Source organism: Cyanistes caeruleus, chromosome 3 (assembly GCF_971803275.1).
Source record: "Cyanistes caeruleus chromosome 3, bCyaCae1.hap1.1, whole genome shotgun sequence".
Classification (NCBI taxonomy): Eukaryota; Metazoa; Chordata; class Aves; order Passeriformes; family Paridae; genus Cyanistes; species Cyanistes caeruleus.
Genome location: NC_141703.1, coordinates 24967831 through 24986313, shown reverse-complemented (window position 1 = coordinate 24986313; position 18483 = coordinate 24967831). Strand labels below are relative to the sequence as shown.

Sequence of the window (18483 nt, the reverse complement as noted above, 5' to 3'; positions counted from 1 at the left end):
GGATAAAAGAGCTTGTCCATGACCACATCAGCCAGCACAAAATGCATGGACTCTGTGCACTCAAGAGCCAGCAATCAAAAGGAGAATGAGTTTGATGGAAGCAACAGATCCTGAGCCATGAGCAGGAGAGACAACAGAGTGGGGTTCATAGAGTGGGGTTTATAAGTTCAGTTTTGTTCTAGTCACTTTTGTTCAGATTGCAGACAGTTTCTGTAAGTCAGTGGATTTCCCTCAATCAGTATGCCTCAACTTTTTATACGTATTTTTTTCCTTCAAATATCCGTGGCATTACTTCACTCTGAATAGGGGGACAGAAGTCCAGCAACAACATTCCAAAATTGTTGGGCAGCTGTTCTTAGAAATTGGCAACTAAACAAGCAAAGTGTTACTGGCTTAAGAAAGATGATTTTAGCAAAACTGCAAACATCCACATAAACTTATGGCTGTCCACAGTCGCAGCCTCCAGCAGCTGGCAGACTTCAGCTGTGCTGGGCAGCAGCCACACAGGCACCACATCACAGTGCTTCATAAAATCACAGAGAGGCTTAGGTTAGAAGGCATCCTAGGGATCATCTAGTTCCAAGCCCTTGCTACAGACAGGGACACTTTCTGCTAGACAAGGTTGCTCAGAGCCCCATCCAACCTGACCTTGAATACTTCCAGGCTTGGGGTATCCACAGCTTCTCTGGGCAACCTGCTTCAGCATCTCAGAGATGTCTGATGTAGCTCAGCTCCATCATGTTATTTTCAGTTGTTTCAAGACTGGCAAGTAATTACTTGATTCATTACAAGTCTGTACAGTTTTTATTTCACTTTCTTAAGGTACCTGCAAAAAGCCACAAAATCTAACAAAAATGGCCAGCTCCTCTGCTTTCCATACCCCGTCCAAATCTGAACAATTTCTGAACCTCCTAATAGAGATTCAGACTTATCTTTGACAAAGGGAATGAGATTTTTAATTTTTCTTAAACCAACACTCATTAGATCCAAAATGCACTGTAAATTATTCTCCTTAAATCAAGATTAAAAAAAGATTCTACCTTATAAAGGTTGATCACAGAGCACTTCCAAATGCTGCAAGACACAGTCAAGGCAAGACATAGAACAGTCTTACAGCAGCAAGTTTTTGCCTAGGAACCAAATAATAGCTCACTGAGTAGTTTAATATATTACAAGGCACACAGTCACTGCCTGCACAGTGCATGAATGCACAGGATAAGCTACATCTCTGCTTTCTAATCTTACTGGACAAGCTTCCCTGTAGACAGAGATCCAGATCTCCCCTGTGGAGATCTTGCCTGAACAGAGGGAGTGAGTTTACAGTCAATGATGACATGTGACTCAGAAGGAAAGGCCAAGCCTGGAAGCTGAAGGGAAGCTGTGAGGAATCACACCAATAAAAAGCATCAGTACTACTCAGGATCATGAGACAAGGGCATTTTCACTGTGGTTTTCTATGTCACAAGTCAGCCTCATGTCACAGCTCCCTGTTTTCTTTGTTGTGTCCCCCCCACAGAGCACTTTTGCACAAGGCTGCCAACTTTACCTGGTGCAAACCCACTTCTTTTGGTTTGGAATGCAGTTCAAAGCATGACTGTTGTTTCCACAGGGTGGTTGCAATAGCCTTTAAAAGTCTCTGCTGAGAAAAATCCTCTGGGCACACAACCACATCAGGCTGTGAACACAAATCCAGCCTTACAGACATGTATAATGATTAAGGTAGAAATTACTTTTCCTCCTGCCATACACCAGTGCCTCTCAGCTTACACAAATACATCTGAGCTCTTTATCTACAGACTTGCAGAACACAGAACTCTTCATGTTAAGTATTGCATGGTGGATGTTGATAAAATCTGATGCTCTTAATGACTGGGAAGTTGTTCAGAATAGCAAGAGCATTATATGCCTTTTGTTTTAATCAAGTGCTTCCCTACTAGTGGGAAATACATTGAACTGCATTAAAATGTTACATTATTTCTTGCACTGAAGTGTTATTCCACTTCCTAATAGAACCCAGTTCATCTGAATTGTTTTAAAGTCAAGTCTAAACAGGTTCCAGAATACCAGTACCCTAAATGGGAAGAGAGAGATGGGGAGCAGAATGAAGCTCCCATAATCCAAGGAGACCTGCTACACCACTTAGTCACACAAGTCTGCAGGACTGAATGGGACTCACCTGAGCGTACTGGGGGAGCTGGTGGAAGTCCTCATTGGGACACTTTCCATCATTTCACAGAGTCACTGGAGAGACAGGTCAAGATTTAAAAGTACCACCATCTAGTCCAACATCCCTGCTGTGGCTGTGGTTTACCTGGACTTTAGTAAAGCCTTTGAAACTGTCTCCTGCAGTATTTTCCTGGAAAAACTGGCTGCTCATGGCACACATGGGTGCATTTCTCAAGGGGTAAACAACTGTCTGGATGGCCAGGCCCAGAGAATGGTAGTGAATGGAGATACATCCAGCTGCTGGACAGTCACAAGTGGTGTTCCCCAGGTCTCAGCACTGGGGCCAGTTGTGTTCAGTATTTCCAACAATCTGGGTGAGAGGATCAAGTGCACCCTCAGTCAGTTTGCAGACAACAGCAGGTTGGGAAGGATATTGATCTGCTGAAGGGCAGGAAGGCTCTGCAGAGAGATTTGGACAGATTAGTTTGATGGGTCAAAGCCAAGGGTATGAGGTTCAACAAGGCCAAGTGTCAAGTCCCGCACTTTGGTCACAACTCCAGGCAGCACGACAGGGCAGAGAGGCTGGAAAGCTGCCTGGAGGAAAAGGACTGGGAGGGGCTGATGAACAGCAGCTGAAAATGAGCCAGCAGTGCCCAGGTAGCCAAGGAGGCAAATGGGCAGCCTGGCTTGCATGAGCAATAGTGTGGCAGCAGGAGCAGGGCAGCTCCTCACTGAGCACTGCTGAGGCCACACCTCAAATCCTGTGTTCAGCTTTGGGCCCTCACTACAAGACATTGAGGCTCTGGAATGGGTCCAGAGAAGAGCAACAGAGCTGGTGAAGGGTCTGGGGAATGAATCATAGGAGTGTCTGAGGGAGCTGGGACTGTCTAGCCTGGTAAAGAAGGTTCAGTGGGGGCCTGACAAGTAAAGATGAGACAGACAGCAGAACATGCAGCCAGGTCTGGTTGCAGTGGCAGAAATCCTGCTGAAAAACTGGTGATCATGGCAAGGCAGGGACACTTTCTTGAACCTGTATTTTCAAATGCTTATCTTCAATGCCCTTCCCCAGCACTGTTAATAGTCCTGAATCATAAACTCCCAGCAGTGATGAAATTGAGTGCAGTGAATGGAGCACACATTGCATCATCCCAGTGTTCTCTCAATTCTGTCTCAGAAAGGAGATTTCATCTATTAGATGTTATAGCAGTAGATTTTTCTCAGTTCCTCTGAAATTCTGCCTGTTGTAGAGCAATGCCAGAGATTTAAATGAGTTAGTGATCACAAATTCCTTGCTTAGTTTTGCCTGACAATAAGCCTGATCCTGTGTTACCTCCACACTGCATTATGCTGAAAGAGCCCTTGTGATGCTGAAGGTACAGACATTATAATAAGCCACGTGTGCTATGGGGAAGTGCTTAAAACCCCCCACAAATCCCATGGGTACAGCTCGGTCAAATGCTTCATGAACACTCAACTGTGACTGTCTACTTCTGTACTACAGGACAAAAGGTATTTCATAGACTGTACCTCCTAAAGCTTGAAAAGCTGCTCCAAAATATACAAAAAGCTAACTCCATTTGGTTACAAAAGTAGAAATACTAACAAATTCAGGGAAAGTGAGTAGTTTCTGACATAGCAGAAGCTAACACAGTCCCCTGCTGGAAAAATATTGCAAAAACATGCTATTTCTGTATTGCTCATCTCTGTCTACTGCAAACACACAGCTATCATAGGCTACTTGACTGTCAAGAGGTGGCTAGCAATGCACTAAGAAAAAAATAAATTGTTTGGGGAATCTCACCAGGCCTACACATGACAGCAGAATGGACACTAGGAAAAGGTTTGTCCTGGTTTTAATGGGGACAGAGTTAATTTTCTTCTCACTAGTTGGTACAGTGCTAAGTTTTGAATTGAGCAAAATGTGCTTCCTTGCCCGGGCTGGTCAGCAGTGCCATCTTATTGGAAAGCCTGCAGGTGTGCACACCCACACCACAACATCCCAGGGATGGGATGGATTCAAGACAGTGGATGGGGAAAAGAATGCACAGAAATGAGCTCTGCCATGCATAAAGGAGAGCTTGTGCATGTTCAATGGAGAAAGGGAAGATCAGTGAGAATGTGCAGGAATTAATGGCAGCACCTGAGCAAATTTTGGACTGTGAAGACCTGCATCAGTAATTGGTACCACAGGTATAACTATTCATAGTAACTTGCAGAACTGTAGCTCTCATTTCTTCCTAAGGACACAAGAATTAGAATTAGGCCTGGACAGTGGCTTTTTAGCAACCACTCAAATTATTGGAGAGCTCAGGAGGTTAATTTGGTTCCAAATCCAGGCTCAGATTCCCTTCCAAGTCAGTATTTGACTTGTGTATTAAAGAGAAAGCTCAAGTATTGAGCACACAAGGTAAAATATGGCAAGCCTCCACCCATTTTCCAGATGATTAACGATGTCTTGCAGAGCAAATTCATCTCAAATTTCATCTCAGCATTTCTCTAACCCATCAGCTCCCCTTTTCTGGGACCCTTCAGCATCAGCACTGTGGGACTTACTGAGAATCTACAAATACACACACACACATTAACCCACAGCACCCCTGACAACTGTAGGCCTCTCCCACAATCAAGGGTTACATGCACCTTCTTTTCCCTTCCCATGACCTATCGCAGCAAGCAAAGGTGTCCACTGAAAGTGGGCACCAGCAAGTTCTGCACCTGAACTCCTGAATTTCAGCTGGTAGGTGCAGCAGGTCCAACAGGATGCAACTGAGACATCCTTTGAACAAGCAGGATGCAGCTAAGCCTCACACAAAATGGTAGTGCCTTGAGGAACACCCATTTTAGAGTGCAGCAGTGAGGGAAAAGTACAACAAAGTCCTGTGAACACCTGTGTTGAAGGAGAGGAACAAGGTGCCAGAAGTGCAGAGAAGGCTCCCCTGCAGCCTGTGGAGGACACCACGGTGAAGCAGGTTTTCCCTACAGCCCATGCAGGACTCCACACTGCAGCATGTAAGGAATCTGCAGTCCACAGTGAGCCCTCAGTGGGGCAGGGTCATTGGCAGGAACTATAGCCCAGGATGAACCCACCTTGGGTTCATCCTTTCCTTAAAGCACTGCCAGCTGTGGAGAAGACCACCACTAGAGCAGGGAAAAGCATGAAGAGGGAGCAGGAAAGAGGAATTGTTATAGACAGACCAAAACCCCCATATTCCCACACTCCTGTACTGCTTGGTGGAGGGAAGGGGGAAGACAGGGGCAACAGAAGAGTCAAGTTCAGCCTAAGAAGTGGGGAAAGGGAAAAGTGGCTTAGTTTTTCTGTTTGTTAACTATAAAGAATCAGTGGGGTTTATCTCAATGCACAAGCTTTTCCAGCTTATTCCTTCCCCCATCTCCTGCTGAGGGAGAGGCGTAAGAGAGTGGCTGCGTGAAGGTCTGGCAGCCAGCAATGGTCAACCCTCCACAATAAAAAACAAAAAGAAAAATCCCTAAAACCCTTCAAGTGACAAGGAAATGGGCATTTCAGATTGTGTAAAAGACCCATCTTTACAGTGATGAACCCAGAGAAAAGCTGGCAAGTGAGACTTCTGAGAATAATTATAAACTTCTACAATTAAAGTCCTCTGTTCTACGTATATCTCCTTGCTGAACTAAGCCGGAATAAATATATCATTTCACACACCCAAGATGTTACCAATCCCTTCAAATGCCTTGTCCAAAGACTGAAACCATCTTTTCAAACAAATGGCTCTCTGCACTTTCCTTAACCCATATTCCACCATCTGGCATAAAGCCATATTGATGATGCTGCTACCATAAAAATCATCCCTCTCCCCTATTTCAGGCAGCACCAACCACAAAAAGCCTCTATGACACACACATCACAAATTTCTATCTATTCAAGTAAATTGTGCATGTAGACATATTTTACTCAACGCAGTTTCTAGTGTTTCCTGCTTTCTTTCCTTTCACTATTTTCTGTCTTTGATCTTCTCCATTTCTTGCATTACACCTGAGCAGGTCAGGTTGCCAAAGAAAGTGAACATTTCTCAATGCAAGACTGTTAAGACCCTCCTTCTCACTCCCTTAAAGAACCCTTGCTTTGTTGTTTTGTTGTTTTTTTTTTTATTTCCAGGCATCAATTTACTATGCTAAAAGACCACAAAAAAGCTCTTTCAAGATAGTATAGCAGCTACTAAATTGGAGAGGTGGTTATTTATCTGGAAGGCAAAAAAAAATTAAAGCAATTTCCCTTCTTTATCTCATAGCCCACATATTAGATGAAATGTAACACTTCATAGGGTAGGGAAAAAATTCATGGTTTAATTACAATGTAGCATAAACGATTTAGTAGTGGATACCAGGATATTATTGTGACATCTAAACTAGAGTTCTCCACAGACACTGTAAACAGATACTCTAAATTCCCTAAATGATTTGCATTAAAAAGGTTTATACAAAAGCAGTCAGTTATTCAATCTTTAGAATGTCATGACATGGTGAGACAAACACACATACATCAGTAAGTACAGAGAAATGTTATGCTACATTTTGGACAGCTCAGAACTGAAAGTGCTTCACATCTATAGGATAAGAAATGGCTTCATCTCCTCATCCCTAAATGATGAGAGCAAACAAACAACCCTTTAATAGGTTAAATAAACAGTGCCCCATTTATCCATGCTTATATAAATTTTCCAACAATTCAGAAGGTCCATGGTGACATTTACAATCTATATACACTGTAACAAACGGCCAATGAAAACAAGTTCAGGTACTTCTTGGTTCCCAAAAGTCGGAAGCTGCTCTCTGCACTAGAGACAAAAGCTACCTACAAGATTAGGTCAGTTTTCTTTTTTGCCTCTTCTATTTCATGTGTGTGTTTGCGTAAAAATTAGTCCTCCAAATCCACCTTGAATAAAATCAGCCCCTAAGTCGTGGTCAGATTTCAGACAACTGTTTCATCCCAGTGTTTAAGGCATGTTCATTAGATGTCAATGTAGGGGTACTGTCAGAAATTATATCACAGGTACTAAGAGTCAGCAGATTTACACAGCAATACCACTCTTTACAATATAATTAATGTAAAACAAATTGTTATGATGGAAGTTGTTCCTGAGTTAAAATTTGCTAAATACTGCTAAGGTTAATGTTTTCCTTTTATATCTCTTCCTCTGGAATGTCCTTTTGCATATGTTCAATTGAAAACTAAAAATTACTCTGAAAATACCCTGGATGTCAGAAAGTGAAAATGTTAGCAAAATTCTAATTATATTGATTTTCCCAACTATAAATTTGGCCATGATAGTATGCATTTACAGGGGTTAGTATCACTTAGTTTTTAGCAAGGATATTTTCTAAATGTGAAGATAAATAAAATGTCAGTCCACAATTTTGTGCAACCGCAAACATCAAGGAAAGATTTTGGTATCAAGAATTGACAAATTTAAAGTCCTGTGAATATATATATAATACTCTGGTAATGTAAATGTTTTTCATTTTCTCCTCCTTTAGAATTAAAGGAAAACATTTTTAAACTGCAGGAACATGAGACACCTACAAATATATTCAGCTTTCTAAAAGAGACAACTTGTCTACTCAGGTTATGAAGCATCCATTCCCACAGATTTGTTTCTCAAGTATGTAATCATTGATAGAATTTCCTACTTAAAGAATGCTGTTCTTGGTTAAAAAAAAGTGGGGAGCTTTAAAGGTAGATTTTTCATTAGATTCAAAATGTGCATGACAATTCTTACAACACAAATCATCCTGGCTCCAACTCACTAAAGTTCTTACAAACATTTGCTTAACTCTGAGCATTACATTTAGCAGGAGGTAAAGGGCAGTAGAAAATCAGAATGACAAAAGGTGTGACTCAAGTCTGTGCTATACCTGCACTTCTGACTCAGCTGAACACAAACCCCTCAGAAAGCTGCACTGTCTGGAGTTGAATCCAAAGTTGGATGAAATCCATGAAAACAATGAGCTTTAATGGGATTAGTATTTTAAGTGCTCCATCTGAAGCTCACCATTTACAGTGATGTATCATCTCCTATCTTAAATACAAGAAACTGCAGTGATTGCACCTATCAGACTAGGGAATTAATGTTCCTTTATGTATTTTAAAATCTGTCAGCAGTGCAAATTATGAATTACAGTACGATTTAAAAAAAAAAAATAAAAATCTTACTTCCACATTTCTTTCCATTTAAATCCTAGTAGGACAGAAATCAGCAACATGCAAAGAAAAGAGGGTGGGAAAGGAATGACTGCTTCCACAGTATGGGAACTCCAAATAGAGAATCTTATATAGTGGTATGGAAACAAAGCTCTGAATGAAATTTGGCCTAGCCCATGTGTCTTATACACAAAGGTTAGTCAAAATTTAATTGCTGTGACCATAAAATATAAATAGCAACAATTTATTCACAAAATTCTGGATTAGATTGATTTTTTTCCTTTAACAAACTCTATGATCTGTTATCAGCCAACTGCATGTTTAAGCACAACAATAGAAAATGTAGTACATAAACACCTAAAAATCACAGTCATAAAAAGCAGGCAAGTACATCAGTCTTTTGATGGCCAAAGCATAATAGATTAATCTGCCAAACAAGTATATGTGAATGTAAATTGTGGGCATTAGATTTGTTAAAAATTGTTTCTACAGTCAATAAACAATTTCCTGTATTTTAACACTGTTCTTAAGGAACTGTAAACTGATCAAAGTAACAGGTAACAGTAAAGGATTTAAATATAGTGGTAAATAGGAAAAATAAGGGTTTAAATTTGTATGTGTGGTGAGTGGGTAATTTGGAACTAATTCATAATTATCCACAAAGAACTCTGACCTTTCTTAGGTAAGACAGTACTGCCATCTGCCACATTCTAACACTTGTGACACATTATAATAACACAAGAAAAAAACCCCAACATATCAGCCCTGATACATCAATCACATATGCATTCTAAATTACAGCTATTTACAAGAAAAATATATATTTAATTAAAAAGCCACTGAAAAACATGGACTTTTAGTCAGGTGCTGCACTTTCTGCAAAATGAGGTAATTTGGATGCAAACAAATTAAGTTTAGCAGAGTTCAGGATCCATGGTCTCCATGCTTAAAGTACAGGTTGCTTCAGTAAATGGCTTGACTCTTTCTGTATGTTCAGAGCAAGAAATCACTAGATCCAGTTAAATCCTGTTTTATAGTGCTCTTGATGCAACACTGACTAATGTCAGAAGGCTTTCCAGCTCAGTTTTACAACTGGTCTTTCAATAGAAAGAAGAAGGGAAAAAAAAAAAAAAAGAAAAAAAAAAAGTGGTTATAAGTTGGTTTCATCCCAAGATGGATCATTCATATTCTTTAAAACTTTTCTAACAAGCTTCTCCAAGTCCTTGCGAGCTCTTTGTTCCTCTTCTAATGATTTCTTCATCTTTTTGTTATCCTGTTTAACAGAGACAGAAATGTTACTGTTTTTTTGGGGGGGACTTTTAACAGATCTGACTACACTGAGTACACATACACTGTCAATTACAAACTCTGAAGACTCTTCTCAGTAAAACCAATATTAACTTCTCAAAAGCAAAGCTTCTATTAAATCTTGACAAGTTACACAGTTATTTCACACAATGCAACAAAAGCTGCCAAATGGAAGCTGGGCTACTTCCTATTTGTACTTAGGGGGCCTTTATACAGGAAGTGCTAGTAACAGATGGCCACTAATCTTGAATTCTTCTGCTCAAATCTGATCAATGAGGAGTAGAATATATTTGTTGTTAATGGAGAAGGGAAATGGAGTAGTAAGTAGACTAAATACCCCCTGTAAGAACCTCCTGTGATTTTAATGGTTTCAATCTCCAAAAAGGTTCTTAAAACTTTATGCAAATTATCTTGCTTCATTAGGAATGTAAATAGTTCAAAGGAGTATCCTGAAAACCATTACATTCTCTGAAAAGTGTTTTTTGACTAAATTTTAAACTAGACTGATGACTACCAGCAGTCAAAGAGAAGTCTGAATTTCAAGGAATACCCTCTCTCCACATTTTTATTAACAAGTGAGTTCTCACACTTTAGGGCCATCAGGCAATACTGAAATAAATGAACAGGACTGTAAGGATGGCAGGGACCAATCCCCAGGAATGCTTACACTATGTAATCCTGTAGAGGTCAAGGTGATGCTGGGAACAGTGAGGAAGCAACCAGAAGGTAAAATAACATTGAAATAAGACCCCAGTACAAGTCTAATGGTGTTTAACAAACCTTCAATCCAAGGGTCCAACAGAACTCCCAGTAGCTGACATTTCAGAAATAGGATAGGATCATAAAATCATAGGCTATAAGTTGAGTTGGAAGGGACTCATCACGATCATTAAGTCCATCTCCTTGACCTTGCACAGGACACCCAAAGAATAACACCACGTGCCTGAAAGCATTGTCCAAATGCTTCCTGAACTCAGACAAGCTTGGTGCTGTGTCCTGAGGTGCTGGGCTCCCTGGGGAGCCTGTTCCAGTGCCCAGCTACCCACTGGGTGAAAAACCTTTTCCTAATATCCAGCCTAAACCTCCCCTGGCACAGCTTCATGCTGTTTCCTCAAGTCCTAACAGTGGTCACCAGAGGAGATTGGTACCTGCTCCTCCTCTGCCCCTCACAAGGAAGTTGTAGACCACAATGACGTCTCCCCTCAGCCTCCTCCACACTGAATAAACCAGGTGACTTCAGCCCATACAGCTTCCTCTCAAGGCCCTTCACCATCCTTGTGGCTCTCCTTTGGACACTCTCTAATTGTTCAATATCATTTATCTATTGTGGCACCCAGAACTGCCCCCGGCACTGGAGGTGAGGCTGCCCCAGCTCAGAGCAGAGTGGGACAATCCCCTCCCTTGCCCACTGGCCATGCTGTGCCTGATGCCCCCAGGACAGGGTTGGTCCTCCTGGCTGCCAGGGCACTGCTGGTTCATGTTCAACTCACCTTCAACCAGGACCCCCAGGTCCCTTTCTGTGGCACTGCTTTGCAGCCTCTTGTTCCCCATTCTATACTCCCAACCACAGTCTGTCACCTCATTAACTCCATTCCCTCAAGTTTGTTGACAAACTTGGAAAGTTCATTATTTTATGTAGAAACAGATTTAAGTTCTTAAGTCTGCCAATTGAGAACCAGTTGAAGTGTATTGCCTGTGGAACAACAGCTGTGAATAACTGATTGAAGATGCCATATGAAGGACCCCACTTTGCAGTCTTGTGTTTACACTGACCAGGACACCATGTATTCCCAGAAAGCCTTTACATAAAAAGGCCTTGCCAGCTCAGAGATTATTTCTGGCACTTCTCTGGTTGGTGGCATCACAGCAGTGATAAATGCTTTTAAGATGAGATTCCTGATACATTAGAAAATTAAATCAGGCTTTAATATGTCTTGGTTTGGAAGACGTGAGATTCTGAATAACATCTATTTGGAAAGGCATCAAAAAAAGAGAGCTATAGCATGAAGCTCAAGAGGAGGTGACTTTTTTTTGAAGGGTCATGGAGCTGTGCAAAGCCTCAGTGAGGCTGCACATTTATTCTTTGTATAAAAGCAGGAGGCCACAGGAGTATTAGTGGGCTATTATTGCTGCTTTTATTATACAAATTGTATTTTTTAAAAGACTGCCAAATTCAGATCTAACCTGGGATACTCATTCTTTATATGCTGAACACAGCAGAATTTAAGTATGCAACACATTAACTGTCCTATTTCAAGGAATATGGATAACATCCTTAGAAATACTAGACATACTTACAGATTATTAAAAAAATAAATCACATTTATAGCCCCAGACCTAAAGAAATTTGAATACAAATTCTTTTTACATTAACACAAGAAATTTTATCCAACTTCCAGTCAGACTGGTAAGCAAATTTACACCTTGCATAGTGAGGAAAATCCAATGCTACTTCTCACTTATACATTAAGCAAAGACTACATGCAGTACCATTAACATGGTTAAAACAAGCTCTGTCCTGAATAGATGATATTTTTATTTATTCATAGTGGATATTTAGAAAAAGTGGTAAAAAAGCACCCAGTGCTACTGTGAAGCCATCATGCAAAAAAAGCCATGTGATAGGCACTGAAAAGGACTCTTGTCTCTGGAAAAGAGCGGTTTTAAGAACTGATTCATAAGAGGTGCTCAGGTTACTTTAAGATTGTATCATTTTAGAACTACAAATATCTGGTTCTATTTAGGCCTTTATTAGCATTCTCAAGCAACTACGATTTCTCAGTTTCTGTAAGCTTACTTTGCTGGTGATACAGCACAACTGAATTTGCTTAACATTTCTACCATTTCAGAAGTTGCAACATCCAAAAACAGCTTAGTAATTCACTTCAGAGAAGCAATCCTCCATGCTATTCTTAAAAAGACTGATGACAACAACAGGGAGTGCTTTTTGGCAAATGGTATTTTACTTTTAAAAGTAAATCTAGTCCAAAACTCAAGTTCACGTCTGTCAAAGTGAACTTGCAAGCCATATTTAGTTTTATAACAAGCCTTCCATCTTTTCCTACTCCATGTTGCTATAAATGTAGCAAGTTACCAACCTGTCTTAACTCCTGTACTTCATCCTTTAATGCATATACTGTGTCAACAAGGCTTCTAAAATGAAAAAAGAAGATAGTCTGTAACAACAGTTTCCAGAAATACACATCTAAATCTATTATTAGACAAAACTGTTTAATGAAATGCAATTAAACAAAAACCACCCCACACACCTAATATCTAATTCCAAACCTGTATTAAAAAAAAACAAACTTTGTCTCCAATCACAATTTATATTCAGTAAGGCAAGGACTTGTTACCAGCTTCTGTGACAAGAAGCACCTCTCAAGCACTTACAGACCTCTACTGGTTTCTGTGTTATGGCTTTCTACAACAGAATTGTTGTTTCATTTCCAACATACATACATTTCACCAAAAAAAGTAGAATGATGCCACATGCTAACTAGAAGGATGACACCAATTTAATGCTGAAATCCAATAGTAAAGCACATCACTTCTTGGGTGGGATAGGTTGCACAGTGTATACAGAGAAACCAGACATTAAAATGAAGGCCAACTGCACTTAGAGGACTGGCAGCATAGTCCAAACAGCTCTATTCCAACTACAAACATACCATACACACCCTACTATAATGGGAAACAGTAGGAAGAAGAGTGCTAAGTTTACTACTTTAATTCACCATTCATTAAACGATTTCTTACTTCTCTTCTATAACAGTCTGACCATTACTTTTAGTTTCTTCTACAATAATTTTTTCTTCTTCTGGAAGCAGGACTTGAGGAGCTGATTCTTTACGGGAACCTGTTGTAAAAATAAATTACAAAATGAGCAACTCACAGATACCACTGGGGCATTTTAAAGATTCTTTCATTTACCGCATGACAGACCCCCATGACCAAGGTATATCACTTGCCATTTCCCCCTTCCCTCTACACATGAGTTACTGACACATTTTTCACTTTTGAAACCACAGCCATACAACAATAAAAGGTTGTCTGACACTCCTATCCCACTGGTGACATATTTCCCAAGTCACTGATGGGGATGTTACACTACTCAAGGAACAGTGCACCATTCAACCATCACTAAAAGCTGTGCAAATTCCCCACAGCAGACTGAGAAAGACATAGCTGTGTTTAAGGAACAGTGATTTAAGTGTCAAGGACAGATTCTGATCTCACACTAATACAAATACAAGGTATAACTCTGCTCTAAACCCCTTACTCTGTCAGTAAGGAGCAGAATAGTGGCATCAAATGACACAGCAATTAAAGAAAAAGAAATAAAACCCTTTCCCCAAAAATACTGTAAGCACCACAGTTTGTGTGTGAACACATCTACATGCATATACTCCTACAGATAGCCCTTTAGTCCTATAATACATTCCTACCAAATGACACACCCTCTTTGTATTTAATAGATGTCTTAAAAGGCACTTCATGGTTTGATGATAAAAACTCAAAACATTCCAATATTTTCAGAACACATTCAGAACTTTTTCTATACATTCCAATTTATAACCTTAAGATAAAACATATAGATTCCAAAAATACAGTTCTGACTAGGAAAGTTACAATTCAGAAATGTGCATCCACCCATAAGTATGTATTCTATAAACATTATTCAATTAGGCTGCAACAAATTACAAGGTTGTTTTTTTTTTTAAAGAAGGTCTGTAAATGAATTGGTGCCTAAGCATTTGCTCAGATTTTCAACACTGCAGATAAAGCATTGAAGTTCTTACATTTTTTAACTAAGACATTGGTTTTAAGAAACAAGGTACACCTGCCCACCAATTGACTGCAATGAACTTTTATTAACCAGGAATTTCTCAAGTCTCATACAGTTCGAACTGATAAACTTGGTACTGGAAAGCACATGCCTGTCCAGAGAAATTAATTGCTGAACAGCTGCTTTGTGCTAACAGTGCTTTTCTTTTATGTTCATAGTAAAATACATAATATAAACAACAACAAAAAAAAAAGTTGAATAAATTACATTCATTACAAAACATTAACTTCCCAAAGAGCTGCAGTCTTGAGTTCTGAACAGCAAGCTTGTAAGAACCCTATCTTAGCTGTAGATGTTTAGCTATTTTAACTATTTTAGCAATGACAAACAATGTCTTCAATGATTAAAAACATTTCCTAAAGCTTACTCATACATTAGATCTTTACTGTATGTGATTGTCAAAATTATATAGAATAAATAGAACAGCAGATTTGAGAAAGAATCTTGTCCTTGAAAGCTGCAAGTTCTTCTTACAGAGCAAAGAAGTCTTTTACGGGTTAATACACTTACACTTACTTTCCAGGAGGAACAACCTATAAAACAAACACATCCAAATTCTGTAGGGAGCTCAAGGCCACTTCCCTGTTTGCGCTGTCAACCTCTAACTGTAAAAAGCTCTCTTATGTTTATTTCAGTTAATTGCTTACTGCTCTTCTTTATTAGCCTTGCTAACACAGAACTGTATTATATGTTGTATTAGGAATTAGTTGGCAGCAGCTGCTACCAGATCACTGCATTTTGGGTCTCTGTACTGATGTGGAGCACACCTCAGCCCAGCACAGGCCAAGGGAGACTGACCAAGGGGAGAGAACTGTCACAACATTTCTTACCCGTGACTCCCTCCACCCAAATGGAGCACACATTTTTCCCTTTGTACAGAGCTGCATCCAACTGTCTGCCTGGGCAGGGTAACACGGGTCCTTGCAAAGCACAACTAGCGTGGAGGAGACAGCTGGACAACAAGTGTCCCAGCTGCTCAGTTTTACACAGACATGCATGTGAAGCAGATGTCTACAGCAGCACATCCTGATGAATGTACAGCAGAGCACAGCACACAACACTGCAGAGACACACAAAGCACTTCACCAACATTACACACACAAGGAGACCTCACGCTACACAAAAACACACACAAAGGAAAACTGCTGCTGTGAACACTGACCTTCCTGTGCCACGGGACAATAACTACTGTGGAACACAATTTTCACTCTTGGCTTCACTGCTCCGATACTCTTGGTCATACAAACTCTTATTTGTATGTCCGAACTTTTGCTGCTCTTACGGTTTGTACTTATGCAGAAACCCCCACACTTTCTCCTTGATCATGGTTTGGGTTTTGTGAGCTTTGGAGGGCATTTATTTATTGTAGATTTTTTTTTCCTAAACCCCACAAGTGCTTGCTCGTATCAAAGGTACAAACACACAGGACATCCATCCTGCCACAAAGGATCCGGTCATCAAATGAGTACATGCACAGTAACATCAGACAGGAGGTGTCAAGTTCTAAAGGTAAAAGGAAGCTATTTCAAAATCCTGCTTTTCTGCACCATTTATGCCAGCAGTTATCCTTTTATTTTTAAGGTGCTTTTATTTTTAAGGTGCTTTTTTTTTGCAATTACGCACCTGGAAGTAACTTCAGGCAGAGTCATCACTGGCACTCTGCAATATTCCCTAAATTCCACCTTATGCCTTCATCAAGTCCTTTTATGCCTACCCTCTGTGTAACCATTTCCCTCTGCAAAAGCTTTAGGACATGAAGAGAGGGCTGTGTTACAGTACAGTGGGCACTTCCCACTGAATTAATACTGAAAGGACAGTCTAGGAAGTTCATACAGCTCAGATAATCCTAAACACCTTTGAGACATACTCCACGTTTTCCTGAAATAGGGTGGAAGAATCAAGTTACTTTAGTTTGCCATATCTGCTATTCCTCAATCCTAAGCATCCAAGTTTTGCACTGAATTTTCTTACACAACACTATTCCAAGTCAAAAAGGCCCAATGACTGTATTTAAACTGACCTCAAACAACTGCCTAATTCACCTTGAGACAACATAACCACAAGTACTAGTCAGTTAGCTTGTTGGGGTTTTTCATGTGGGTATTTGTTGTTGTTTGGTTTAGTTTGGGTTCGTATTTTTTTTTTTTGCTTTTTTTTAGGATGGACACCCCACACCCCCCAAGCTACCCAAAACAGGGTTTCATTTGGCTTGGGGTTTTTTTAGCAGGGGGTGGGTATTGAGGGAAGTAAGGTAGATAGGAAAAGAAAGTATGTTTGACAAACCCAAACAATTACTTAAAAATTAGCAAACAAATATTAAGGCCAAGTAAGTTACAGTAACTTCTCAACAGGGAACTCTTAAATCCAGGGTCTTGGAAGAATGCCCCACTGCTTAGAAGTCTGTTGAATAATAAAGGCAAACAACTGACCACTACAATCAAGATTCAACTAAGTTTCCATAAATTGAATTCCATGAAAAAAAATAAAGGTATCTAGTCAATATCAATACTTTGCAGCATAGAGTGGAGAATAAAGAATTATAATGCTTTTTGACAAAACCATACCCTAAATTATAGGTTAAGCAAATTCAGCTTCCAGAGTAAAGCCAGTAACAACACAGCCCACCTGACATTTCAGACCAGGGCTCCAGGCCTTAGCAATACCCCCTACTTAGCGTGATAGAACACTTGAAATATAGGAATAGGTCTGTGAGGAACAGGCCCCAGCTTTTGGTTTTCAGTGTCTGATCCCCTCTCCAGCTAAATCAGTCAGTCAAAAACAAGCAAGCAGCTCTGAGCATTTCTAGAAATAAGGAAAGCTGAAACCTGTTTGGGTATTTACAAGGTTGAAAGACTTCATAACAAAAGTTCACTTCATACCTGCCTAAACAGGTAGAGTGTCACTCCTAGCCTTGGAGTATGGTCTAGACACCAATCCTGGAAGATACTATAGCAGAGACTGAATGTCACAGCAGTTCCTGTCACTGTTGGACACAAAATGAGTCACTCGGACGCAGATCGAGGTGTGGTGAAAGAAGGAGACCACTTTATTTTTTCTCTCATTATTTATAAGTCTCTGACCAGGGCCAGGGGTTGGATGGTCAGGTTAACATCTTCCCAACCACACTGGCCGTGAGAGATGTCCATCAAAAGATGTGTATCAGAAAGAATGTATACATATCTATGTTTACAGTCACTGTCCTGGGAAAGTCTTTAGAAACTATGTCAACAAGATCAAAAAACTGAGTTTTCAGGGTGACAGGTTCTCACTGATATCTTTTTGCAATCCTAGCTCACAACATCAGCTTTTTATTCACTCTACCCCAAAAGGAACATGACCTCTTACAAAATGGTTGATAACAGAGTCAACATCCCTGCCATGGGCAGAGACACCTTCCCCTAGACCAGGTTCCTCAGAGCCCCATCCAAACAGGCCTCGAGAACTCCCAGGGATGGGGCATCCACAATTCCTCTGGGCACCATGCCATTTTTATACTGCACCATCCAGGCTCCTGACAGAAGCAAGGCTTCAGAAAAAGATGTACTGGTAAACAGTCTGGTCCTTTGTTTTGAACCATTTAGAGGACTAAGACTGAAGGGGGTTCAAAAGTCTTTCAAGGAGAGAAGTAAGAAAAGGGGGGTGAAATTCAGAAAACTTTCCACTTTAACTGGATATTAAATCTCTGCCTATGTTCAAAGACTTTCTCTGTCCAGGAACCATTTAAGACAAGAGTAAAATAGAGGTGGGTATTCACATAATTTGCTCAGAGTAGCTAATTTCAAGGCATCAGTTAAAAGACAGCTGTCCCCAGTCAGTTCCTCCAGCTGAAGAATGGGAGAAGGCTCATAGTCATAGAAGACTATGACTGCCCTAATTTAAGGTATGGAAGTCAGATGTGTTGGGATGGTGGTAATTTCAGGAGGTGCACAGCATTATCTGAGGCCATGAGCAAAGACTCTGTTGCTCAGATTTTGAGTATTGCTGT

The 18483-nt window shown here is 40.3% G+C and overlaps 1 protein-coding gene across 9 annotated transcripts in view; it reads right to left on the bottom strand.

Annotated features, from left to right (window-relative positions):
• Positions 1-6461: 6461 nt before the first annotated feature.
• The window catches only part of ARHGEF7 (Rho guanine nucleotide exchange factor 7), a 117991-nt gene continuing 105969 nt past the window's right edge, over positions 6462-18483 (bottom strand). For 8 of the 9 annotated variants that reach the window (XM_086880184.1, XM_086880185.1, XM_086880189.1 and 5 more), the window contains 3 exons: positions 13409-13508; positions 12748-12802; positions 6462-9614 (listed from right to left, as the gene is read on the bottom strand). In XM_086880184.1, the coding sequence (XP_086736310.1) occupies positions 9492-9614; positions 12748-12802; positions 13409-13508 (278 nt within the window). In that variant the 3' untranslated portion in view covers positions 6462-9491. The remainder of the gene's footprint in view (positions 9615-12747; positions 12803-13408; positions 13509-18483) is intronic. The other variant, XM_023918285.2, reaches the window with a different exon arrangement.